Below are 26,762 nucleotides of genomic sequence, written 5' to 3' on the forward strand. Positions count from 1 at the left end.
TGTTTTGGACCGGGAGCTCAGATGGGAGGGCAGGTGGCCAGAACCAGTTGGTGTCCATGTTTGGGGCTTTAGGAGCTCGGATGGCTGGGCGGGTGGCTGGAACAGGATGGTAAGTCTGCATTTTGGACTTCAGGTGCTCAGATGGGCAGGCAGGCCGTCTGGGCCTATGCAAGAGTCTGTAGTCGAGGTGTCAAGAACTTTTGTGGACAGGTGACCAGGTCAAAAATATACCAGTCGACATTTACACATGATATATGGAAAATACCAGATTTTTGGGCTAAAATTAGGGGCTCGACTTTTATATGGTATCAACTATTACATGAATATATTTGGTACTCCGAGAATTCTCAGCTGGTGATGGTCATTGATCTTGGCTTTGATTTCAGATTTACATCCTCCACCATTACTTCTTTTAAATTTTAATTTAATTGACACACAGCAAAGATGGAGTTGGCCATCCAGCCCGTCGAGCCTGCTCCTCCAATTGACAAGATCCTGGAGACTCAGCTCTACCTACCCACCTATTCCCCATTCCCCATAACAGGTGCTGGCTGTCTGCCCTATCTATGCCTCTCATAATCTTGTAGGCCTCCTCTCAACCTTCTACGCTCCATAGAGAAAAGTCCCAGCTCTGCTAACCTTGCCTCATAAAACATGTTTCCCAATCCAGGCAACATCTTGGTAAATCTCCTCTGCACTCTGTCCGTAGCTTCCACATCCTTCCTATAATGAGGTGACCAGAACTGAACATAATACTCTAAGTGTGGTCTCACCAGAGATTTTTAGAGTTATAACGTGACCTCTCTACTCCTGAAATCTTTCCCCCATTTATGAATCCCAGCATCCCATAGGCATTCTTAACTATCCTATCAACCTGTATGGTGACCTTGAGGGATGTATGGATTTGGACTCCAAGGTCCCTCTGTGTTCATCCACATTCTTAAGTAACTGACCATTAACCCTGTATTCAGCCTTCTGGTTTGTCCTTGCAAAATTCATCACCTCACACTTACCCAGATTGATCTCCATCTGCCACTTTTCTGGCCAGCTCTCAATCCTGTCTATACCCTCTTGTAACCTTCAAAAACCTTCAGCCCCATCCGCAGCTCCTTCAACCTTCGTGTCATCCGCAAACGTGCTGACCCATCCTTCCACCTCTTCATCCAGGTCATTTATAAAAATCACAAAGAGCAGGGGTCCCAGAACAGATCCCTGTGGCCCCTCCACCAGTCACCACCCTCCAGGCAGAATACTTTCCTTCCACTACTACTCTCGCCTTTCTTTTATCTACAGTCAAGGTTCCACTAATCCTATGATCCTGTAGATTACATCTACCACCCAACCCTCATCAATTTCTTTTGTTACCTCCTTAGAAAACTCAATTAGACTTGTGAGGCACAATCTTCCTTTCACAAAGCCAGGCTGACTATCCTTGAGTAGACTGTACTTCTCAAGTGCTCATAGATCCTATCCTTAAGAATCCTCTCCATTAGTTTACACAGCACTGACATAAAACTCACTGGTCAATAATTACCAGCATTCTCCCCTTACCTTTTTTAAACAAAGGGACTACATTTGCCATTCTCCAATCCTCCAGCATCTCCCCTGCAGCCAAAGAGATTCAAAGATCATAGCGACTGCCCCAGCTATCTCTTCCCTCACTTCCCATATCACATCCAGCCTCGGGAACATCAATTTTGTTGTTTGTAAGAAGATTCTTCCTTAATCTCCATATTGTACAGCACACAGGCCTTTTCAATTCTAACCTCATTGTGATCATGGTCCTTTTCCCTGGTGAATAGTGAAGCAAAGAATTCATTTACGACCTCCCCAAACTCCTCCACCTCCAGGCACATGTAACCTCCTTTATCAGTAATGTTTCCTCACAGTAGGCTTCGCTGAAATGTTAGATCACATGAGATCCAAGTTAAATAAGCAGAATGGACAGAATGTTGGCTTCATGGAGGAAAACAGAGGGTGATAATGGAAGATGGTTTTCTTGGCTGCCAGAAAATCCTTTCTTTAAACCCCTGTCCACCTCTGACCCCACTTTCAGGGAATTAGGTATCCGTATTCCCAGATCCTTCTGACTAATGGTGTACCACAGAATTCAGTGCTGGGTCTTTGCAGATGATACTAAAGTAACTGGTATGGCAGAAAGTGAAACCAGTTGCCAAAGATTGGAGCAGGATCTTGATCGGTTGGACTGATGGATAGAGGAATGCTTGATGGAATTTAACACATCGAAACGTGAGGTGTTTCATTTTTGGATAGGTAGAGATCTGCGGAGTGTTTTTAGCAGAGGGATGCAGGAGTACAGATATGTCGTGCCTTGAAAGTGGTGTCACAGGAAGATAGGGTGCTCCAAAAGGCTTTCAGCACATTGGCCTCATCAGTCAGAGTATTGGGAGCACATGTGACAATTGTATAAGATGTTGGTATTGTGCTCAGTTATGGTCACCATTCTACAGGAAAGATGGTGCCAAGCTAGAGAGGGTGCAGAGAAGATTTACAAGGATGATGCCAGGACTCAGGGACCTGAGCTCTAGGAAGAGGTTGAGTCGGCTAGTGGTTATTCCTTGGATGAGGGGTAATCTCGCAAAGGTGTACAAAATCATGAGAGAAATAGATCAGATGAACACAAAAAGACTTTTGTCTAGAGTGGGAGAGTTGGTAATCAGAGAACATAGGTTGAAGGTGAGGGGAAAGTGATGTAACAGGAACCTGAAGAGTAATATTTTTCATACAGAGCTTGGTAGGTGTTTTTGCCTGTCGGAGGAGGTGGTTGAGGCAGGGACAATTGCAAAGCTTAAAAAAAAATTGGATATGATACGTTTAGAGGGATATGGGCCAAAGTCAGGCAAATGTGGATGGGATAATTTGGTCGGAGTGGGCAAGTTGGGTCCAAGGGCCTGTTTGATTGTTCTCTGTCTCCATGACACCATGACCTCTCATAGATAAATGTGTCCTTGCTTGGTTTATAGCAATACTTCCCACCATTCCCCAAAGGATGGTTTTGTACTTTCTCCCCATCAAGCACAGTTTGACTTATTGTAACAGCACAGGTTATTATTACACTGCATGTTGTACAGGTTGACTTGCCCAGATAGCATCGAATTTGTTTTTCACCAGATCTCAGTAAATGGGACAATGAACAATTCAATTCTATTCACTGCAGAATGATCGATCATTTAATGTTAGGGGAAAGCCGAAGGGTGAAACATTGCCTAATTTATGATCTATCAACTTCCCTTCTGCCTCACTAACAGTATTTCTGATCTGACCCTTAGCATTATCTGACAGCCACGGTAAATTCATCCTGAACGGAAACTTTGTGGTGAGCATGTTTCAGCGAGAAATAATTGTGCAGGGAACCACAATTGAATACAGTGGGTCGGACAGTGATGTGGAGCGCATTAACTGCACTGGGCGAATTGAAGAAGGCCTGACTCTGCAGGTACGAAGAATGACACTCAGTCATCTGTCTATCACCTGCTCCCAGAGAGAAAAAATCTCTCCTGCTCAGAATCCTTTTGATGAAATCCCACAGCCATCTGATTTTCTTTCCATTTGTGATTTTGGAGAGATTCCACTTGTCAGAGCTGCATCTTCTTGTTGGCATTTACAAGTTCTGTAGGGCATAGAACATTTCAATATAGTCCAGGCCCTTCAGCCCATAATGCTGAGCTGACCAGCATAGACCTACTCCACAACAATCTAATCTTTTCCAAGGTGGTTGGAGACCATGCAGAGACTACCACCACCTCAACGAAGGCACCATACCAGTCAGATATTCATTCCCCATATCCAAGACTTCACCACTAACCTGCAAGGGGCAAGGATATTTTCAAAGGTGGACCTCATCAGGGGCTCTCACCAGATCCCGGTTCACATTGAAGACATCCCTAAAACCGCCATCATAATTGTTTGAATTTCTCCGCATGCCCTTCATAAATTAGGCTCAGACTTTCCAGAGGCTGATGAATGCAATGGGCCGGGACCTGCACTTTGCCTTTGTGGTGATATGTTTCCTCCATTGTATATAGTTATGGATTCATAACTATGGATTGACAAAGGGCGTTGTATAGGGCTTGGAGACAGTCAAGGTGTGCACTGGCGCACGTCCCCCGGGATAGAGAATCAGACGGATCATTGAGTTTACCTGGCCGGTACAAGATATCATAATTGAAGGTGGAGAGCTCAATTCTCCACCTGAGGATCTTGTCATTTTTAATTTTACCCCACTGCTTCATATTGAACATGTAGGCGACAACATGCTGGTCCGTCAACAGGGTAAACCTTTTTCCGGCCAGGTAGTGGCAACAATGGTGCACAGCCTCAACAATCGTCTGCGCCTCCTTCTCGACCGAGGAGTGCCGTGTCTCAGGGTCGTAAAAGGTACGTGAAAAAAATGCTACTGGCCTGCCTGCCTGGTTGAGTATGGCAGCAAGCGTGAAGTCTGAGGCATAGTTCTCCACCTGGAAGGGGATGGATTCATCCACGCTTTCATTGTGGCCTTCGCAATGTATCCTTGGATGAGATGGAATGCAGCCTGGGCCTCCGCCGATAATGGGAAAGTTGTGGACCTAATGAAGGGGAGGGCCCTATCGGCGTAGTTGGGCAAACATTGTGCATAATTGGAGAACAGCCCTAGGCACCTCTTCAGTGCTTTCAGGGTATTCAGGACTGGGAGCTCCATAAGGGGTCACATGCGGTCGGGGTCCAGGGAAATGACACCATGTGCCACGACACATCCCAGGAGTTCCAAGCAGTTGGTATTAAAGACTTGTCTTTGTTGTATGTAAGATTAATGGACTTTGCAGTCCTCAGAAATTTAGCAAGGTTAGCGTCATCGTCCTGCTGATCACGGCCACAGATGGTGACATTATCTAAATAGGGAAATGTCGCTGCCAGGCTATGCTCCTCCACCATCCGGTCCATCACCCTCTGGAATGCAGAGAGACTGTTGGTGATGCCAAAGGGGACCCGAAGGAAATTAAAAAGTTTACCTTCGGCCTCTAAGCTTGTCACTCAGGCAGAGGGGAAGCTGCTGATAGGCCGACTTCAGGTCAATAGTCGAGAATACCTGATACTGAGAGACCATATTGACCATGTAGGCTGTCTGGGGTAGGGGGTATGTGCCCAGCTGGGTGAAGCATTTAATTGTCTGACTATAGTCGATTACCATCCAGGGCTTGCTCTCACCCCTGACCACCACTACCTGGACACTCTAGGGACTGGAACTAAAGGTGATGATCCCCTCCAACAGGAGTTGCTGAAGCTTGGTCCAGATAAACGCCATGTCTTAGGCGCTGTAGCACCTTCTCTTGGAGCGGCACTCTGCGGCCAGGTTCGCGAATAATGATGGAGGGGACTCCCGAAGGGTGGTGAGACTGCAGGCCAGTGCTGGGGTCTGGGAGCGGGGGGAGGGATCCGTGAGTTGTGGGTTGTTTACTGTGAGGGGCAGTTGATGGCCTCCGAATGCCATCATCACACTCCTAAACTGACTCTGGAAATCAAAGCCCAGGAGGAGCGGCATGCAGAGCTGGGGCATGACCAGTAAGGAAAAGTTATCATAATGTTCCTCCCCCATCATCAAAGACACCACACAGTACCCACTAATGTCCGTTTGATGGTCTTTTACTCATTGGCCAGACTGGAAGTGATAGTCTGCGGTTCACATCAGGATGGATGAAGCTCTCTGTACTTCCACTATCGAAGGAGACAGTTCATCTTTTGTCCAATCAACTCAATCTGAATCATGGAGTGGGCGATCAGATGAGGGCTGGCCTGGTTCAATGTAATGTAAGAAAGGATTGGATCATTGTCTTCGCCATCGGCGGGGAGGCCCAATGCACAAGATGATAGCATCCATATTGAGCATGTGGTCATGGCTGCTAAGGTCGAGGAAGAAGGTGGAAGTGGCGATAGCGAAGCAAGCTGCGACTACACAGTCCATGCAGAGGACGAGGGCGGTAGCAAATATGATGGCACTCCTCACCGTGCACGTGGTCGGCACCAAAAGTGTAGACAGGGCTTGCTCGTCGGTTGTACATGCCATGTTACTTCATGTGGAGGTTTCTGGCCTTGCATACCCGCAGATAATATCCCATGTTTGCACAGCCAGAGCAGCTAACACGCCTCGCGGGACAGAGTCATCATGTGTGTTTCATCTGCCTGCAAAAGTAGCACTTCTGACGCTCAACTGCCATCGCTGCCGTGGTCGGCTCAGCCGTCCCCGAGGCCATCTCCCAAGATGGCAGCATTTTTGGCATGCACATGGCGGGCCCGCTTTTGCCCGCGATTGAATTTGCGTGGTGCTGGGCCAAGACTAGAGTCCTTATCAGCTGTATGGCTCACTTCAGTGGCAACTGGTCTTCCTCGAGCAGGCACTGCTTTGTGTAGTCAGACCCCAACCCTGTTACACAAGCATCCCGAACCAGGTCTTTGACACACTGGGCCACCGGTACAGGAGCCATGGAACTACCCCTACAGTCTCTCCCCAGTACAAGCAGGGCACGAGTAAACTCTTCAGCCGACTCACTGGGCTGATGTTTTCCGGATACCAGGAGGTATCGTGAGTACATGTCATTGATCTTTGGTTTGTAGAGGACCCGAAGCTCAGCTTATCACCTCGGCGTAAGTCGTGCTGCTCCTGGTGGCTTGGAAAGCCCTCTGTCTGGCCAACTCTTGCTTGCAGAACTTTGAGCTTCTTTTCATCAGAGTCGACTAGTTGGGCAGCGGCCTCGAGGAAGTTGCTGAAGCAGCTGATCCACTGTACTGTTCAGACACTCCTGGAGATTGGGGATCCACTTCTCACTGATCGGGGCGCAGCAGCTTCTCCATTACTGGAGAGATGACTTTATGTTTATTAAATTGTAGGGCACTACCAGTAACCACCAAGACTAGGCTGAGGGAATGATAGGCTTAAATGTACAGAAGAACCTTGAATGGAGGGAAGGGCGAGGTGGCTCGACCTTTATGGCCCAAGATCACAGGGGTGGAGTCATAGGGTATGAGTCATCATCAGTGGGTGGGCCAGCTCCATATATACAGTGGTCAACCATAATTATATACAATGGGAGAAACATATCATCACAGCCTTCGCCTACCTCAACAAAATTTTAATCACTAGCCACACCTGCTCCGAGCACGTCGCCCACTTAAAGCAATTATTCTCCAGGCTGAGCAATTTTGGCCTCACCATCAACCTGGCTAAGTGTCAGTTTGGCTGAGAGACTATTGACTTCCTGGGCTATTGTATCGACCAACATGGAGCCAGACCGTTACCCACTAAGGTAGATGCTATTTGCTCTTTCCCTTGGCCATCGACGATAAAGGGACTACAAGAATTTGCAGGTATGGTCAATGTTTATCACTGGTTCATCCCTGCAGTAATCTGCATCATGAGCCCACTCTTTCCCCTCATGGCAGGACCCAGTAAAAACACACAAGTGACCCAGTAGGCGACCAAGGCCTTCCAGGCCACCAAAATCACCCTAGCCAATGCCACCCTCCTCGTGTACCCGCAAACAGACACCCCGACCACCCTCACGACAGACGCCTCCAGCACAGCGGTCGAGAGGTGTACTTGAGCAACTGGTGAATGGACATGACAACCGCTGGCCTTTTTCAGTGAACACCTCAGGCCTCCAGAGCTCAAGTACAGGGCCTTTGATAGAGAAATGTGTTAGCCTTATACCTGGCAATTTGGCACTTTTGTTACTTCCTGGAGGGCAGGAAGTTCAAAATTTACACGGATCACAAACCCCTTACCTTCACCTTCAGTAAGGTGTCAGATCCATGGTCAGCCAGGCAACAGCGGCTCCTGTAATTCCTTTCCAAATTTACAACAGACATTGAACACATAGCTGGCAAATTCAATGTGGTGGCCAACGCCTATCCCATCCGGCTATCTGGGTGGTGCACGACCCTATCCCGGGCATTGACTATGCAGCCCTGACAGAGGCACAGCAAGCAGACCCTGGCATTCTGGTGTACTGGACAGCGCTCACCGGATGACAACTGGATGACATCCAGATCACCCCCAGAAATCACATGCTGCTCTGTGACACCTCGACGAGTAAACCTTGCCCTGTCATTCTGACTGCATGGAAGAGGCGGGTTTTAGACTGTCCACAACTTAGCTCACCCCGCCATCAGGACTGCAGTCAAAATGATGGCAAACAGGTATGTCTGGCATGGCCTCTACAAAGCCATCTTGTGGGCCAGGACTTGTGCTCAGTGCCAGTCATTCAAAATCCAGACTCTTATCAAAGCTTCACCACAGACATTCGAGCCAGCATATCGCCACTTCAGCCACATGAACATTGACATTGTGGGGCATCTACCCCTATCCAGAGGGGTATGGTACCTTCTCACAGGCTTATCAGAGGCTTCCACAGAAGCACTCACATGGGCTTTACTCAACACTTGGGTAGTGTGTTTCAGAGGGGCCCAATTCACTTCCAGTCTGTGGACCACCTTAGCCCAGGCCCTGGGGACCCATCTCCAGCACATCACGGCGTATCACCCACAGACCAACAGGTTGGTGGAGAGGTTCCACAGACACGTTAAGGCAGCCTTAATAACACAGCTTTCCAGACCTAACTGGGCTGATGAACTCCCTTGGGTCCTGTTAGGTATCTGCACCACACCCAAGGAGGACCTTGAGGCATCCTCTGCTGAGTTAGTCTACAGCGCACCCCTAGTTATGCCGGGCAAATTTGTGATGGCCCCCAAAGACTTAGGGGACCCCCCCCCACCGTGATCACATTGTCCTGACTACATGAATGCCTAGGAACCCCGGCCCCCAGTAAACCTAGACCCCACAGCCAACCCTGCACTTACATCCCAAAGAACTTTACAGACTGTAAATACGTGGTTGTTCGACGCAGGGCTCACCGGCTATCTCTACAGTGGCCTTATAAGAGGCCACATTGTGTCCTCAGACACAACAGCTCCGCCTTTGTGTTTTGGACATTGGTGGCAGGGAAGAGACTTTCACACTCGACTGGTTGAAACTGGCCTACTTGGACTTTGACCAGCCCATCGCTCACCCAACCTCATGGTGCAGGGATCAGCCTCCTAAAAACAGTACTCCAATCATCAGTTCTGGTGGGGAGGGGTCATGTAGTGGCTCTTGGCCCAAGCCTCGGGCCAACACAGGAAATGGCCGTCGAACGTAGCGACTGGCAAAGCATCGTGTGGGCTGAAATGCTTGTTTCCATAGGCCACCGGGAGAGCAGTGGAAACTGTCCAATCACCGCCAGTGGATCGCAGGGCCCCAATCGGGACCCGGGCATCTGAGGTAACCAATCAGCAGCTGTCCCGCTCAAGCCACGCCTCAGTCGTGACACAGCTGAGCTGATTATAGAAGGTAGAGCTGCCGCTGAATAAACTCGGAGTCGAATACACTCTACTATTGTGTGTGTCTTTCTTCTCCTGCAGATTTGGGCTACAGTTTTAGGGCTATAACCGAGAGCTATAACCCAGTTGTAGTTGTAGCGACTTCGCACTTGTCTGCATTAACTTCCATCTGCCATTTTTCATCCCATTTTTTCAGCTGGCCCAGATCCCTCTGCAAACTTTGAACACCTTCTTCACTGTCTACAACACCTTTCATCCTTGTGACAGTTGTAAACTTGCTGATCAAACAACAATGTATCCCTGAGATACACGATTAGTCACAGGCCTCCAATTTGAGAAGCAATCATCCTCCACTATTCTGTAGCTTCTCCCATCCAGCCATTGTCGAATCCACTTCACTACTTCACCATGAATACATAGCATCTGAACCTTCCTGACTAACCTCCCATGCGAGGGACCTTGTCATATAGACAACATCCACAGCCTTTCCTTCGTCAACTTGTTTTCCTTACTTCCCATGAATCTGTGCTCGTTTCCTGAGTGAATACTGATGAAAAATAAAACCATTTAAGACCTCCCCAATCTCTTTCATCTCCATACAATGCCGACCACTCTGATCTTCAACAGACCAATTTTGTTCCTTACTATTCTTTTGCTCTTAATATACCTATAGAAACACTTAGGATTTTCCTTCATATTCTCTGCCTAAGCGACCTTCCGTCTTCATTTAGCCGTTCTGATTTCTTTCTTGAGGTCTTTCTTGCATTTTTTATACTCCTGAAGTACCTCATTTGCTCTTGTTATACACCTCTCTTCTTCCAAACCAGATCCCCAAAATCCCTCGAAAACCAAGGTTCCCCGTGCCTGCTAACCTTGCCTTTAATCCTGACAGGAACATACAAACTCTGGACTCTCAAAATTTCACCCTTGAAGGCCCTCTACTTACCTCGCACATCCTTGCCTGGAAACAACTTACCCCAATCCATGCATTCTAGATCCTGAAAATTGGATCCTTATCCATAATTAACTTGAAACATGTGTCTAACTGAGCATGTTGAACCAGCCTCCAGCACCACCCAGGCACCCACCACTCTCCGAGTAAAATATTTGCCTCTGACGTCTCCGTGAAATTTTCATCAACTCACCTTAAACCGATGTCCTCTGGTATTTACAATTATCGCCTTGGAAAAAGAGTGCTGGCCGTCCACCCTATCTAATCCCTCATTATCTTGTATTTATTCATGTATCATCCAAAAAGAAAACCCCCAATCTTGCTTCATATGGGCATGTTCTCCAATCCAGGAAATACCATGGTAAATATCCTCAGCACCCTCTCCAAAGTGTTTACCTCCTTCCTGTGATAAGGAGACCAGAACCGAACATAATACTCAAAATGTGGTCCAACCCGAGTTTGATGGAGCTGTAACATTACCTCATGCCTTTTAAATTCAATCCCCAGACCAATGACCAAATTGTGTGGCAACCCCTATGGACTTGGACCCCAAGATCCCTCTGTCAAGAATCCAGCCATTAACCACGTACACCTCCTTTAAGTTCACTTTATGCTTATTCGGATTGAACTCCAGCTTCCATAGGCAATATTTCTGTTTAAATTTTGCCAGGTGTTATCCGTTGGGAATTTGAACAACCCTGATGTGCATTACTCGTTTAACGTACCGGTACAGGACCAACTGGAGTTGTTTGCTTGGGATCAGTCGGGTCCATGGCAAGTGTGCAATAAACCATGCCAAGGTAAAATCCAGTTGCTTACTTCCTCTTAACATTTAAATGTTCACCAACATCGTTAGATATTTAGCTATTATTTTCAGAATGGGCCTCTCACCAAGTATCCATCAGCTCAGATTTCACAGGTCTTTTGCTCATGCACATTCTAGGCACATTTGGCTCACCTCACATTTAATTCTAATATTACAGGGATAACCGTTCACCATTTTGCAGCTTTTGTGAGCCACATAAACACAGTTCTCCGTTACATTTACAAAGTGGTCAGAAGGTCATTATTTATAGTTAAACATGAAAGTCTGCAAAATGATTCCATCAACAGTCACATCTTCCCATCCCCTCACCTCTCCACTTTTCATAGGGACTGCTCCCTCCGGGACTTCCTTGTCCACTTATCCCTTCCCCTCAGTGCCTACCCCTGTGACCACAAGAAGTGCTCGTCTTGTGCCCACACCTCCTCCCTCACCACCATTCTGGGCCCCAAACAGTCCTTCCAAGTGAAGCAACATATGAATCTACAGGGGTCGTCTATTGCATCCGGTGCTCCCGTTGTGGCCTCCTCTACATCGGAGAGTCTGGACGCAGACTGGGAGATTGTTTTGTTGAGCACCTTGGCTCTGTCTGTCGCAATAACTGGGACCTCCTAGTGGCAACCCATTTTAATTTCACACACCATTTCCACACCAACGTGTCCATCCATGACCTCATATACTGCCAAACCAAGGCAATCTGCAAATTGGAGGAGCAACTCCTAATATTCCATCTGGGCACTCTCCAACCAGAGAGCAAACATTGACCTCCAGATTCCATTAAACCCTTCTCCCATCTCTCTTTCTCTCTCTCTCTCTCTCTCTCTCTCTCTCTCTCACTATCCTTCTGCCTCCTTTCCTTCAGCTCCGCACCCCCTTCCTCAACCTTTCTTATCAGAGAGCCACCCTCTCTCAATCATTCCTCAGCAAATTTTTCCTTCTACCCTCCTGCCTCTATCTATCTCCGACCTCTGACCTCTTACCTGTTAGATTATGCTCCTCCCCTTGCCCCTTCCTCCTTCCTCTCCTCTTTCTTTATTCAGCCTGGTTTTGGTCATACTTAGATGAAGGGTTCAGGCACAAAGGTTGGTTGCCCATGAACGCTGCGTGACCTACTGAGCTTATCCAGCATGTTGGCGTATTGCACCAGACCTGGTTTTATGATATGCGGCGCAGGTGGGCTGTGACATCTGTGCCAGAGTTACAAACAGTCATCCAATACAAACACAGCCTCAATAGCTCAGCATCAGGAGATTAAGAGCCATTGTGGAAGTCAGCCCTTTGGCCCAACTTGTGCATGCTGACCAAAATGTCCCACACACACACGTCCCACCGGCCTGCCCTTGGCTCCTATACCCATCCCAGCCATGTATCCACCAAACTTTTTCTCAAACATAGCAATTATACCTATTCCAACCACGACTCCAGCAGCCAGTTCCACGCACCCACCATCTACCTCTGTGTAAAAGAAATTGCCCCTCAGGTTCCAGCTAGATCTCTCACCTCTCCCTTAAACCCATGTCTTCTCATTACTGAGTTCCTAGATCTGGGCAAAAGATCCTCTGCATTCACCTGATCTACTCCTTTCTTAACTTTATACACCTCAATGAGATCACTCCTCATTCTCCTGTGTGCCAAGGAATAAAACCCCAGCCTGCCCAAGCCCTGTCAACATCCTTGTGAGTCCTTTCTTACACCCTCTCCACCTGGACTATCGTACCATGACTATCATGCAATCCAACTGGTCAAACCTTCACAGCACAGAATTACAGAGCGGGAACAGATAGAGCCACGCCAGGCGAGAATAATTTCACTGATGTGAGGTTCATTCAGGAGTCTGAAAACAGCAGGAAAGTAACTGTCCTTGCATCTGGTAGCGAGTAGTCTCACACTCATGAATCTTCCTGGTGGGAGGGGAGGGGGTAAAGAGAGTGTGACCAGGGGTGAGAGGAGTCTTTCAATATGTTGGCTGCTTTTCCGAGGCAGTGGGAAGTGGCCAAGGTGGGGAGGGGAGTTTGAATGATGGTCTGAGCTGCATCACAACTTCCTGTGCTCACAAAGCAGGGTTACTTCGTCTTATTTCATTTGTGTCATTCTTAGTTTATAGATATATTTTAAAACAATATTTCCAAGAAACCATTGGAACAATATTTTTCAATTTTTTAAAACCTCATTAGGGACTGGGAGAGCTGAACCGTGTGTGAAAGGCAATGCAAACAATTTAAAAGCAGATGAAAAACAATGGGAAATCTCATCGGGGGCTGTGAGAGCAGAACTGAGTGCAAAAGGCTGAGTGAGCAGCTTAAAAGAGGTTGAAAAGAAATGGGGGAGAAGGGTACTCATTTAAATCTCTCCATCACCCAATTAGCTGCAGCAAGTAATAAGTGTCAGGGTCGGTGCCGAGGGGTGGGCATCATGGGCATTGGCCACCCCCCAAAATGAGGTGATGTGCCCCCCCCCATATGGTCACGGCCATCTCTGGTCCCACCCCCCCTTGTGTCACTAACATCTAGCTTGACGCATGCTAGCTTGAATGCTAGCTTGACGCATGCTAGCTTGACGCATGCTAGCTTGACGCATGCTAGCTTGACGCATGCTAGCTTGACGCATGCTAGCAACTCTCCACCCACCCACAGCTGCGTCATTAGCGTGTGTCAAGCATCAGTAGCGTTGAGTGAAGCTTGACGCGATAAAAGAAATGTCCTCGTCTCTTGCGTGATGGTGTTAATGACAGGTAGGTTCCAGCATCCAATAGCACACCCCCCCCCCCCGTCAACAGATAGGCCCTGGCTAGCACTCCCCCCCCCATCAACAGGTAAGTCCTGGCTAGTACCCCCTCCCCCCCATCAGCATGTAGGTCCTGGGTAGTACCACCCTCCCACCCTATCAACAGGTAGGTCCCAGCTAGCAACCCCACTACTCCATCAACAGGTAGGTCCTGGCTAAATGAGCCCCCCTCTAACACGCTAATGCCCCCTCTAACATTCGTTCTGGCACTGACCCTGAATCAGCAAAAGGAGGTATAAGGTGCTCTTTACGTCCGATAGCCTACAGGTTGCCTTTGGGCAAAGTGTAGCCTCTCAATCAGGGTCACGCGAAGCCATGGATTGCAGATGGTGTATGGGCTTTACAAGCAGATTCTGCAGATTGGAATTTATGGTTATAAAACTAAAAACGCTGGGCAGATGAATCTGCTGATCAGTGGCCAGGGTTACCCATCCAATATGGACACTGCAACTGAAGAAGATGACAGGATACCACTTCAGTATTTTCCCTCATATAATCATGAACTCAACATCGACTATGATCTTAGCTCAAAGATGGAGCCTTCACTGAAGGAGAATGGGGAGGCAACAACTATAACTCGGAGGGCCAGAGATCGGGATGGATGGAGAGACGTGATCACCCATGCCGAACGGCAAGGCCCCTGAATGATGAAGTAACGAAACTAGGGAGGTTCAAGCAGAGTGGCCAGTGTGATCCAGGGTTAGGAATGGGGCACTGAGGCTTTGGCTCCCAAGGCTGTGGTGAGCAGAGACTGAAGAGAAGGTACAGGAGTTGAGGCAAGGTAAGGTTTTCCGAACATTTACCTCTTTAAGAGAAAATGGGAATGGCAGCCAAAGCAGGGGAATGCTCCTCTTGCAGAATGTGGGTCATCAGGGAGGCTAACACTAGCCCTGATGACTTCATTTGCAAGAAATGTATCCAGCTGCAGCTCCTGGCAGTCTGTTTTAGGGAAATGGAGGTGGATGAACATTCGAGAGGCAGAATAAGTGATAGTTGGGAGTCACATGACATTATCACACCTAGGAGGCAAGAAGAGGGTAGCTGCATAATGGTCAGGAGAAGAAAGGGAACAGGCAGGCAGTGCAGGGCACCCCTGTGGCTGATCCCCTCAATAACAAGTAGACCATTTTGGATACTATTGGAACCAGGGACAAGGTACAGCGAAACCCTGATTCCAGGGTCTGAGATATCTCAGATCAAGTTCACTGCATTCTCAGGAGGAAGGGTGAGCTCCAGATGCCAAGGTCATGTAGGGACCAATATCATGGGTAGGAAGGGAGAAGAGGTCCTTCATGGAGAGTTCAGGGAGTTAGGCACTGAGTTGATGGACAGGTCCTCCAGGGTTGTGATCTCAAAATTGCTACCTGTTCCACGTGCTGGTGAGGTTAGAAATAGGAGGATAATGCTGCTTTAACATGTGGCTAAAGGCATGGTGCAGGAGGGAGGGTCTCAGGTTTCTAGATCTTTAGGCTCTCTTCCAGGGAAGGTGGGACCTGTTCCAACAGGACGGTTTGCTTCTGAACTGGAGGGGAACTTATATCCTTGCAGGAAAGTTTGTTAGTGTTGCTCCGGTGGGTTTAAAGTAGATTTGCAAGGGGTGGGAACCAGTGTGTCAGAGCAGATGGAAGAGTGGAGGGGGGAAAAGATAAAGTGAAGGTTGCAGATGGAAATGAACTGGTTGTACATGGTACAGACTCGCCAAGGCAAATAGCGCCTTTGGAAGACTACACAATAGAGTCTGGAAAAACAACCACCTGAAGAAACACACAAAGATCAGCATGTACAGAGCCGTTGTCATACCCACGCTCCTGTTCAGCTCTGAATCATGGGTCCTCTACCGACATCACCTACGTCTCCTAGAATGCTTCCATCAGCGCTGTCTCCGCTCTATCCTCAACATTCATTGGAATGACTTCATCACCAACATCGAAGTACTCGAGCTGGCAGAGTCCGCAAGCATCGAAACCAAGCTGCTGAAGACCCAACTGCGCTGGGTGGGTCATGTCTCCAGAATGGAGGACCATCGCCTCCCCAAGATCATGTTCTATGGCGAGCTCTCCACTGGCCACCGAGACAGAGGTGCACCAAAAAAGAGGTACAAGGACTGCTTAAAGAAATCTCTTGGTGCCTGCCACATTGACCACCACCAATGGGCTGATATTGCCTCCAACTGTGCATCTTGGTGCCTCACAGTTCGGCGGGCAGCAACCTCCTTTGATGAAGACCGCAGAGCCCACCTCACTGATAAAAGACAAAGGAGGAGAAACCTAGCACCCAACCCCAACCAACCAATTTTCCCTTGCAACCGCTGCAACCGTGCCTGCCTGTCCCGCATTGGATTTGTCAGTCACCAGCGAGCCTGCAGCAGATGTGGACATACCCCTCCATAAATCTTCGTCCATGAAGCCAAGCCAAAGAAAGAAAAGAAGAAACATGGTAGAAATTTGTACATGATAGAAATGTTCTCAGATGCATATATTTCAATGCAAGGAGAATTGTAGGAAAGGCAGACGAGCTTAAAGCATGGATTGGTGTGTGGAATTATGACATTGTGGCTATTAGTGAAACTTGGTTGCAGGAAGGGCAGGACTGGTAGGTCAACGCTCCTGGCTTCTGTTGTTTCAGATGCGATAGAATGGAGCGATGAAAGAAAGAGTGGTGCTGTTGTCATCAGGAAAAATATCCCAGCTGTGCTCAGGTAGGACAGATCTGAGGCTGAGGAATGGGAAAGGTATGACCACACTCATGGGGACCACCCAATACTGAACAGGTATTGGAGTAAATCTGTAGGGAGATAGCAGACAGCTGCAGGAAACATAACATTGTAATAGTTTGGAATTTTAATTTTCAACATATTGTCTGGGACTCTCATATTGTAAAAGGGCTGGATGGCTTGGAGTTTGACATATGAGTTTTGGAAAGATTTCTAAATCAATATATAGAGGTACCAACTAAAGAATGTGGAATTCTGGATCTCCTATTAGGAAATGAGACGGGACAGGTGACAGAAGTATGTGTAGGGGAACATTTTGGATCTAGTGATCATAATGCCATTAATTTCAAATTAATTGTGGTGAAGAATAGGTCTGGGCATCAGGTTGAGATTCTAAATTGGAGAAAGGCCAACTTTAAGGAAATGAGAAAGGATCTAAAATGTGTGGATTGGGATAAGTTGTTTTTTGGCAAGGATGTGTGAGGTAAGTGGAGGACCTTCAAAGGAGACATTTTGAGAGTCCAGAGTTTGTTTTACACTGTCAGGATTAAAAGCAAGGTTAGCAGGCATGGGGAACCTTGGTTTTCAAGGGATATTAGGGATCTTGTTTGGAAGAAGAGAGGTGTATAGCAGATATAGGCAACATGGAACAAATGAGATACTTAAGGAGTATTAAAAAAATGCAAGAAATAAATCAATAAGGCTAAAAGAAGACATGAGGTTGCTTTGGCTGACAATGTGGAGATAAATCCTATGGGTTTCTCCAGGTATATTAAGGACAAAAGGATAGTAAAGGACAAAATTAGTCACTTTGAAGATCAGCATGGTCGGCTTTGTATGGAACCAAAAGAGATGAGGGAGTTCTTAGATTTTTTTAAATCAGTATTCACTCAGGAAATGGGCACAGAGTCATAGAAAGTAAGGAAAACAAGCAGTGAGATCATGGACCCAATGCAGATGAACGAGGAGGAGACGCTTGATATCTTAAAGCAAATAAGGGTGGATAAGTCCCAAGGCCCTGACAAGATATTCCCTGGGACCTTGAGGGAGGCTAGTGTAGAATTTGCAGGGGCCCGGGTAGAACTATTTAAAATGTCGTTAGCCATGAGTATGGTGTCGGAGGATTGGAGAGTAGCTCACAATGTTCCATTATTTAAAAAATGTTCCAAAGGTACCCAGGAAAGAAAAGGCTGGTGAGCCTGACATCAGTAGGCAAATTATTGGAAGGTGTGATAAGAGATAGCATATACAAGTATTTGGATAGCCAGGGACTGATTAGGGATAGTCAACATGGCTGTGTGTGTGGAAACTCATGTTTAACTTATAGGGTTTTTGAGGAGGTTACCAGGAAAGTAGGTGAAGACTGTGGATGTTGTCCACATGAACTTTAATAAGGCCTTTGACAAGATCCTACATGGGAGGTTATTCAGGAAAGTTCAGATGCTCGCTGAGATCAAGCTGAGATCCAACATTTGCTTTACGGACTTTTTTATGTTGTATATTAATGATTTGGGATTATGGAATGAATGGATTTTTGGTCAAATTTGCAAATGATATGAAAGTCAGTGGAGGAGCAGGAAATGTGGAGGAAACTGGAAAGCTGCAGAAAGACACACAGAATCAGAGAATGGGCATAAAGGTGGTAAATGAAATATAATGTCAGAAAATGTATGGTCATGCACTTTGATAGAAAAAATAAATGGGCAGATTGATTTTTAAATGGGGAGAAAATTGAAAATACTGAGATGCAAAGGGACCTGGGAGTCCTCATGCAGGATCACCTGAAAGTAAACTTGTGGTGAAGAAGACAAATGAAATGTTGTCGTTCATTTCACGAGGAAGAGCAAGGATGTGATGTTGAAGCTTTTTTAGGCACTTGTGAGACCTCACAGAATATTGTGAGCATTTTTGGGCTTTACATGTAAGAAAAGTTGTCATGAGGTTGGAAAGGGTTCAAAGGAGTTTCACTAGATGATTTTGGGAATCAAGGATTATCATATGAGATGATCTTGACAGCTCTTAGCCTGTATTCATTGGAATTTATGTTAGTCAAGAAGGTTCAATCGCTAGGTATTCATGGTGAAGTAGTGAACTGCACTTGACAATGGCTGGATAGGAGAAGCCAGAGAGTAGTGGTGGATGATTATTTCTCTGACTGGAGGCCTGTGACTAGTGATGTGCCCAGGGACCATTGATGTTTGTCATCTATATCAATAATCTGGATGATAAAGTGATAAATAAGAGCAGCAAGTTTGCTGATGACACTAAGATTGCAGGTGTTGTGGACAGTGAAGAAGGTTTTCAAAGTTTGGAGAGTGATCTAGACCAGCTGAAAAATTGGATGAGAAATGGCAGATGGAATTTAATGCAGATAAATGTGAGATATTGCATTATAGCCAAGAAATGACATACATGATAAATTGATGAGCAACCGAGTATGGTAGAACAGAAGGATCTGGAAATACAGATACATAAATCCCTGAAAGTGGCGTCACAGGTTAAAGGGTTGTAAAGTGAGCTTTTGGCATATTGGCCTAAATAGTGGTTTTCAAACTGCCCCCTAAACATTTGACCTTAACCAATTCCTATGCCATAAGTGGTCTGAGATTGGTAAGGGATTGCTTAAGGTTGTATGTGAGTAGGAAAAAAAGGGTTTGTAAACTACTGTTTTAATCGTACCTAATTGACTCGTTATGTGCACGGAAATGGGCCAATGACAATTTTTCTCAAGCAAAATATTTCTTTAACAATGAAATCTACAGCAGTGATTCTCAACCTTCCCTTCGCACTCACATACCATCTTAAACAATCCCTTACTAATCACACCACACCGATGGCATAGGGATTGCTTAAAGTGGAATGTGAGTTTAGGGGGGCAGCTTGAAAACCACTGGCCTAAATAAAATCTTTGAGTAAAGGAGTTGGGATGTAATGGTAAAGTTATATAAGATTGGCGAGGCCAAATTTGGAGTATTGAAATTTAGTATAGTTTTGGTCACCTGCTGGTAGCTACATGAAAGATATCAATAAGATATTTTTCACACATTATTGGTGGTTCTCAAGGTTAAATTCAAGCCTTGCCCTTTAATTGCTCTGTTTGGAATATCTGATGATGATGATGTTTTACTGACTTCATCTCAAAACTGAATTTTATCTTTTACTTCATTGACGTGGAAAGATAACACTTCTCCTACATACACACAATGGCTAAATGATATTATGTCCTGTTTAAGTTTAAAAAAAAATTAGATATGCCATTAAAAATTTAAATACTAATTTCTTAAAGACATGGGGCCCTTTCATGGACCATTCCCATAATCTGGTTTTAAGACTGATTTAAATGTAGATGGTGTGTTGTCTGTTTCTGAGTTGTTAGGTTTTCATCCCCATTCTCCTGCCTTCTCCCCTTAACCCTTAATTCGCTTCCTAATCCAGAACTTGCATTATCTCCCTTTACCCAAAACCTTGGCCTCCACAGTCTTCTGTGTAAATGAATTCCACTGATTGTCCATACTCTGGGTAAAGAAATTCCTCCTCATCTCTGTTCTAAAGGGACATTTTTGTATTCTGAGGCTGAGCTCTATGGTCCAAGACTCCTCCATTACAGGAAGCATCTTCAAGTTCTAACCAGATCTTTCAATATTATTGGGTTTCAATGAGATTCCACCCCCCCCCCCTATTCTTCTAAAGTCCAGTGAGTACAGTCCCAGAGAACTTCAAACACTCCTCATTCCAAGGATCATTTTTGTGAACCTCATCTAGACCCCCTCCAATGCCAACACATCTTTCCATAAATAAGGACACCAAAACTGCTCACAATACTCCATGTGGTCTGACCAAAGCCTTATAAAGGCAATGGAATTGGTTGCAGACCCGGAGGGGGAGCACCCCTCACTCCCTGATCCACATCAATGATGCTGTGGTGGAGATAATCAATAGTGATCTTGTCTAGTTTCACCCACATCAATGCAATGACCAAGAAAGTGCACCAGCATCCCTACTTCATCACAGCCAGCAAAAATTCAACATGTCCCCTCCATCCCTGAACAATTTCTTCAGGTGCACTGTTAAAAGCATCCCGTCAGGGTGCATCATTGTGTGGGACAGGAACTGGTCTGCCCAAAACAGCAAGAATCTCCATGAGTTGCGAGCGTGGCTCAGACCATCACACATACTGTTACAAGATCAAACCAGCAACCACAAAGAAGGCATATCACACAGGGGTAAAGATGAACAAGTACTTTATTAACAAAACTTCACCTTTAATTCAAAATCCCCCCTTTTATAACAATGCCCACTGGTTACTATGCAAACTTATATAACTAATAAAACTAATAAATTCCCCAGCCTAAATATAATATATGTAATTAAAATCTAAGTTATATTTCCAACCAGCCCACAGAAAAACTTAGACACAAAACACACAAGACTCACAAAACTTCGATCTCAACTGAAGCAAAGATAATAAACAAAATTCAGTTTGTTTGGTAAACTGAAGCCAAAAGATCTTAGAGAGAGAGAGACAGAGAGAGAGAGAGAGAGAGAGCGAGAGAGAGAGAGCGAAAGAGCACAAAATTCGAAGTTGTCTTGTGTTGCTGCAGAGAGAGGAACAATGGTTTGGTCCGCCTGCCTTCGGAATGTTCATCCTTCTTGAAATTCCAACATTCTAAATTGTCCTCCAGACCATGACTCATGCTCTGGGCCTTCTTCCACTCCACAGCACCACCCAGGGGTGTTTTATCATCCAAGTTCAGAAATATTTAGATCATTTTCTGCATATGCTCAGCCGTCTCCCACTCTCTCAGCAGTCCACCTTCACCTTGGCTTTCTAGGCAAACTGTGCCTTTTAACATAAAACCACACAACACATAGGCCAATACATAGTACAGAACTCTGTAACACATACACACAACCTCTCCCCTCCATCAACACCATCTACATTTCCCGCTGCCTGGGTAAAGCAGCTAGCATGCTCAAAGACCACACTGTCTTCACCACCCTCATGTCAGAAGATTCACGAAGGTGAGATTATCCACTAGCAGATTCAAGGACACTGACTTACCTACAGTTATCAGACTCTGAAATAAACCTTTGAGCATTCCTGGTGAAGATCAGCCATCTCACAACAGAAAACAGATCACCTTTCCATGTTATCAATGCTAATATTACCCCGCTTATTGTACTGATGTGAACACCTGAGAATGTCCACCAAGTATAGGACCCAAAATGCTGGACTTCAGACAGTACTGCCTTGTTTACCTAACTCTGGTTATGCCTCATGTATTTCTGAAATGATCACAAGACTTGCAGCCTGTAGTTTATCCGACTTACTGTGAGATACCTTTAAATGTTCTAAAATTTAAATTTAAATGTTTTAAAATTTAAACACACAGCACAGTAACAGGTCATTTTGAGCCATGAATCCATGCCACTCATTTACACCCAAATGACCTGCAACCCCCAGTACATCTTGAACAGTGGGAGGAAACTGGAACCCCCAGGGAAAACCCACTCAGAGACGGGGAGAATGTACAAACTCCTCCCAGTCGCGATCGCTGGTGCTGTAATGGATCATATATGTTTTTGGAACATGGCATGAAACCCAAGCACCTGGAGAAAACCCCAAACAGACACAGGGACAACATGCAAACTCCTTACAGACAGCGCCGGATTCGAGTCCAGGTCTCTGGTATTAACTGTGCCATCTCAGTGAAATTATTCTGTTTCTCTGTGTCTGTGAATAAATGAGAACCATACATATTATTCTGAGAGAACATGCTCTATGTCATACATTGACACATTGGAGTTAAAGAAGAAAATCTGCAGATGCTGGAGTTGAGTGCAATATATAAACGTGCTGGGGAGACTCAGCAGATCACATCTGCCTGGTTTTCCTTTCACCTGACTCCTCCTTCCTCTTCCCCCCTCCTCTCCTCTTCTACTCGCTCACCCCTCACCCCCCCCCCCCACCGCCCTCCACCTACCTTTTTCTTCAGGCATCTGCATGTTTTTGCTTCTACCTGACGAAGTGCCCAGGTTACCCTTTACTCATGCTGCATGGCCTGCTGAGTTTCTCCAGCACTTCTATGACCTGTGCTGAAACATTCGCCCTGCTGCTGGGCAGATTTGCTGTAAGGAGCATGAGGGCATGTGCACTGATCTTACTTCACCTGCTGCCCACAGGGGAACGGAGGAGAAAGGTCGTCTGCGTGCGACAAGATGACCACCTTGTGGTGTCTGACCAAAGGTGTGAACACATGCCCAGGCCAACTGCAGGAAGCGAGCGCTGCAGCACGGACTGTGAGATCAGGTAAGAGCAGGAGTATGGTCAACTTTGCTCTCGGGCAGAATGTTCAACAGTTCATTTCTCGTTTCCTGCTGCTACTTAATGTGTACCAGAGATCGAAGACTTGCGTGACAGTGTTGATGTGAAGATTATGCAGCTTTTTGATCTAAAGTAGCAATGACTTGGGCACTCAGTCCTGTCACGTAATGTTTTAACTCAGTGCAACTGAATACACTGAAATTGACAATGTTAAATGTAATTTAACTTTTAAATTTTATTCTGCGATATTGCATGATAACAGGCCTTTCCAGCCCATGAGCTCATCCTCCAAAATATACCAATAAACCTACATACCCCATATGTTTTTGGAACATGGGAGGAAACCCGCGCAGAAGAGGGAGAACATGCAAACTCCTTACAGACAGTGCTGGATTCGAACCCAGGTCTTTAGTGCTATAATTTCATGGTGCTAACTGCTATGCTAGTCATGCCTGAATTAATTTCAGGGTTCAGTGTTCAAGGTGTGCCAAAGCCCCTTGAAGAGCACACAGTATCACAAAGTGCACACTCTGACCACCTTATGTTTCTAAGAAAATCCCATCCAACAGGATTATCAGCCAGTTCATTCCAGATTCAATCTCACCTTCTTCAAACAATTCTTCATCAGATCCCCTCTGAACCTCCCACCCTGTAACTGAATCCAAGGCCCTACCTTATGGGGATAAGTTTTCCACTGCCTGTCCACACTACGCCTCTCATGGCTTGTATCGAATCAGGCCCATTCCACAGCTGTCATGGATTCTGAACTGTACCATTCCTGGCAACATCCTGCTGAGTCTCCATTGGAATCAGATCCTTTATGGGGTGGGGTGGTTCTGCTTCAGCTGTGGTTCCAAATTTGTTGCATTCCATTTCACTGATAACTCTCTGCTCCTGTCCATAAGAAAATAGGACATAGGAGCAGAAATAGACTATTCCTCTCATTGAACCTACCCACCATTTAATCAATAGCTCATTCATATTCCCACTCAGCCCAATGACTGACCTTCTTCCTTTAACCTTTCGTGCCCTGGCTAATCATGAACTGATCTCTGTCTTAAAAACACCTGCTGATGCCTTCTCACAACTACCTGTGGCAACAAATTCCACGAATTCACCACCCCCTGGCTGAAGAGGTTCCTCTGCATCTGTTTTTTCTTTGTCAGGTCACAGAATATTAAGTAACCCTCTGTATCTTCATAACTATCTACCCGTGCTGCTATCTTCACGGTCCTAGGATGCACCAGTGTCTCAGCATTCCTTGTGGCCCCACCACACACTGTTCCCGGTTTTCTTTGACCCTTGCTAAGGCCATCACCTTGAACTCATCACAATTAAATCCCATCCGCCATTACTCTGACCATCTCACTGAGAGACAAATATCATTGTGTAGCTGGAGACAATCGTATTCATCATCAACACCACTACTATTATCTGCTGAGCTCCTAATCCTCCCTCCCACATTCATGTCCAAATTGTGTCCATTATAAATGGAAGGTGTCCCAATACCAATTCCTCTGGTGTTCCACTGATCAAAGATTTCCATTAACAAAGACACTCCTCTACCACACACCCCCAACCCCCCACCACCATCAATGAAACTATGGAGGCTGTTACCCACTTCGGATTTAGTCATTTCACTGTCCTCCAAGTGCACTATAACCATCACACTGGGCTTATCAATACTTGTCGCTCAATCAACTTGGACCTTCTCCTAACTGAGGCATAATGGTTATCTTCACTAACCCCCGCCTTTCCAAATTGGACCAATCCAATCCCACAAATTGTACGTGAGGACTTGAAAATCTCTGAAAGAATTGAAGGCTATCTTCACCCTCACTCCCCACAGCAGCCTTGGGCAGATCACATTAGGCCTTGCAAATCTTTCTGGCTTTAAAACCATTAAAATATCAAACAATTTCTTTTTCATGAGGGTAGGCTCCAGAATTTCTTCCTTCCCTGAATTCCCCAACTATAAAACCTTTCTCCTCAGTGAATAAGGATGAAAAATGTTCTTTCAGCGCCCACACCCCCACCCCCATTGCCCTCGAATACGCATGTTGTTTCTTTGGTCCCCAATGTGGTCCATCTCCAGAATCAGTACTTGTTACATAGAGATTCTGGAAAAGGCCCTTCTGCCAACCTGCCTCTGCCAACCAAAATCCCCCTGCCCCACCCTCTCCCCATTCACATCCCACCTCCCAGAATTTGGGTCATTTCCCTCAAAACTCATCCTATTCATGGATTTATCTGTTTATTCTTAAATGTACCTCAACCATCTCCTCCAGCAGCCCATTCCATACATCCACCACCCTCTGTTTAAAAAAATTCTCCCTCAGGTTCCTCTTAAATCTCTCCCCTCCCCCTCACCTTAAACCTGTGTCCTACTGATTCCCCTACTCTGATTTCAGATTTTCAGATTTCAGATGTTCAGAATTATTGTCAGAGTACATACATGACATCACATACAACCCTGAGATTCCTTTTTATAGCACTTTATCTAATTTATCTAAACTTTTTTACTTAACCCTTAACTATGCGCAAATATACTTGTGTGAGTGTGGGGGGGGGGAATACCCAAAGCCACTGCAGCTCAGGTACATTTCTGGAAAGGCAGTTCAAATTTCAGTCACAGAAATTTCGTGTTGACACATAGGCTTTAAATGGATGCGAAGACGTTGACGAAGTAGGTGGGAGAGACCGAGACTGTTTATAAACTCAAAGTCCTTGTTGAGTGTTTCCAAATGTCCTTTTCAAAACTCTCCTTTTATTTGCGTAGGGGACATGAAGCGAGTGATCCTCACAGAACTTCCAGAACCCTTTTGTGAGTCAGCCAAGGAATAGCATTTCTTCTGCATCCAGTACACCTTCGTGGGTCAGCTGTTCAAGTGGCCTTCCCTTTTGGTCACTGAGCGATATACTCATTCCCCTATAACATGGAGAAATCAGACATATTGTCTATTACCACACAGGGCCACTTCAGCGCAGAATTACTTCTGAGAGCTGTTGCTTCTGTGCTGTCTCCTTAAAATGGACCCTAGGCAAACAGTGCATTGTGTCTTCAATGCACTGGTAACATGGTTTCCGCCTCCAGGCTCTCCCTCTCTCTTCAGAAGTATCCAATTTGAGTACACACTGTCCTAGTCTGTCTTCTCACAGTCAGTCTCCCAAACTTGCAGCTTGATTTATTCTCCTAAAGTGACAGTCCCACTAAAATAAAAATGAACTGAAAAATGGGAGCTTATAATAATGTAAGCAAATAAAAAGCTGTAAACAAATAATGAATGTGAAAAAATTGACTGTGCAATACAAAGAGAATTTTTAAAAATCAATAAAATGCAAATGTAAGGGTCCTTAAATGAGTCTCTGATTGAGTTTGTTATTGACGAGGGGTGGAGGGGTAGCAGCTGTTCCTGAACCTGGTGGTGTAGGTCTTGTGGCATCAAGACCTCTTTCCTGATGGCAGCAGCGAGAACGGAGCATGGACTGGGTGGTGTGGATCCTTGATAATTTTTACTGCTTTCTGACAGCCATGTTCCCTGTAGTGATGAAGGTTTTGCCTGTGACATCCTGGGCTGTGCCCACTATCTTTTGAAGGGCTTTACGCTCAGAGGTATTTGTGTTTCCATGCCAGACCATAATGCAGCTGGTCAGCACATTTTCCACCACATATCTATAAAAATTTGTCAAAGTTTCTGATATCATGTTCTGGGCAAAAGTCTTTCTGCGTTAACCTGATCTATTCCCCTTACATCTTTATGAAATCACCCCTCATCTTCCTCCACTCCAAGGAACA

The 26,762-nt window shown here is 45.8% G+C and overlaps 1 protein-coding gene across 6 annotated transcripts in view; it reads left to right on the plus strand.

Moving 5' to 3' along the window:
- Positions 1-26,762, plus strand: part of LOC138745789 (A disintegrin and metalloproteinase with thrombospondin motifs 20-like) — a 381,593-nt gene that overhangs the window by 206,370 nt on the left and 148,461 nt on the right. For all 6 annotated transcript variants that reach the window (XM_069903086.1, XM_069903087.1, XM_069903089.1 and 3 more), the window contains 3 exons: positions 3,291-3,457; positions 10,992-11,121; positions 22,825-22,951. In XM_069903086.1, the coding sequence (XP_069759187.1) occupies positions 3,291-3,457; positions 10,992-11,121; positions 22,825-22,951 (424 nt within the window). The remainder of the gene's footprint in view (positions 1-3,290; positions 3,458-10,991; positions 11,122-22,824; positions 22,952-26,762) is intronic.

Source organism: Narcine bancroftii, chromosome 11 (genome assembly GCF_036971445.1).
Source record: "Narcine bancroftii isolate sNarBan1 chromosome 11, sNarBan1.hap1, whole genome shotgun sequence".
Classification (NCBI taxonomy): domain Eukaryota; kingdom Metazoa; phylum Chordata; class Chondrichthyes; order Torpediniformes; family Narcinidae; genus Narcine; species Narcine bancroftii.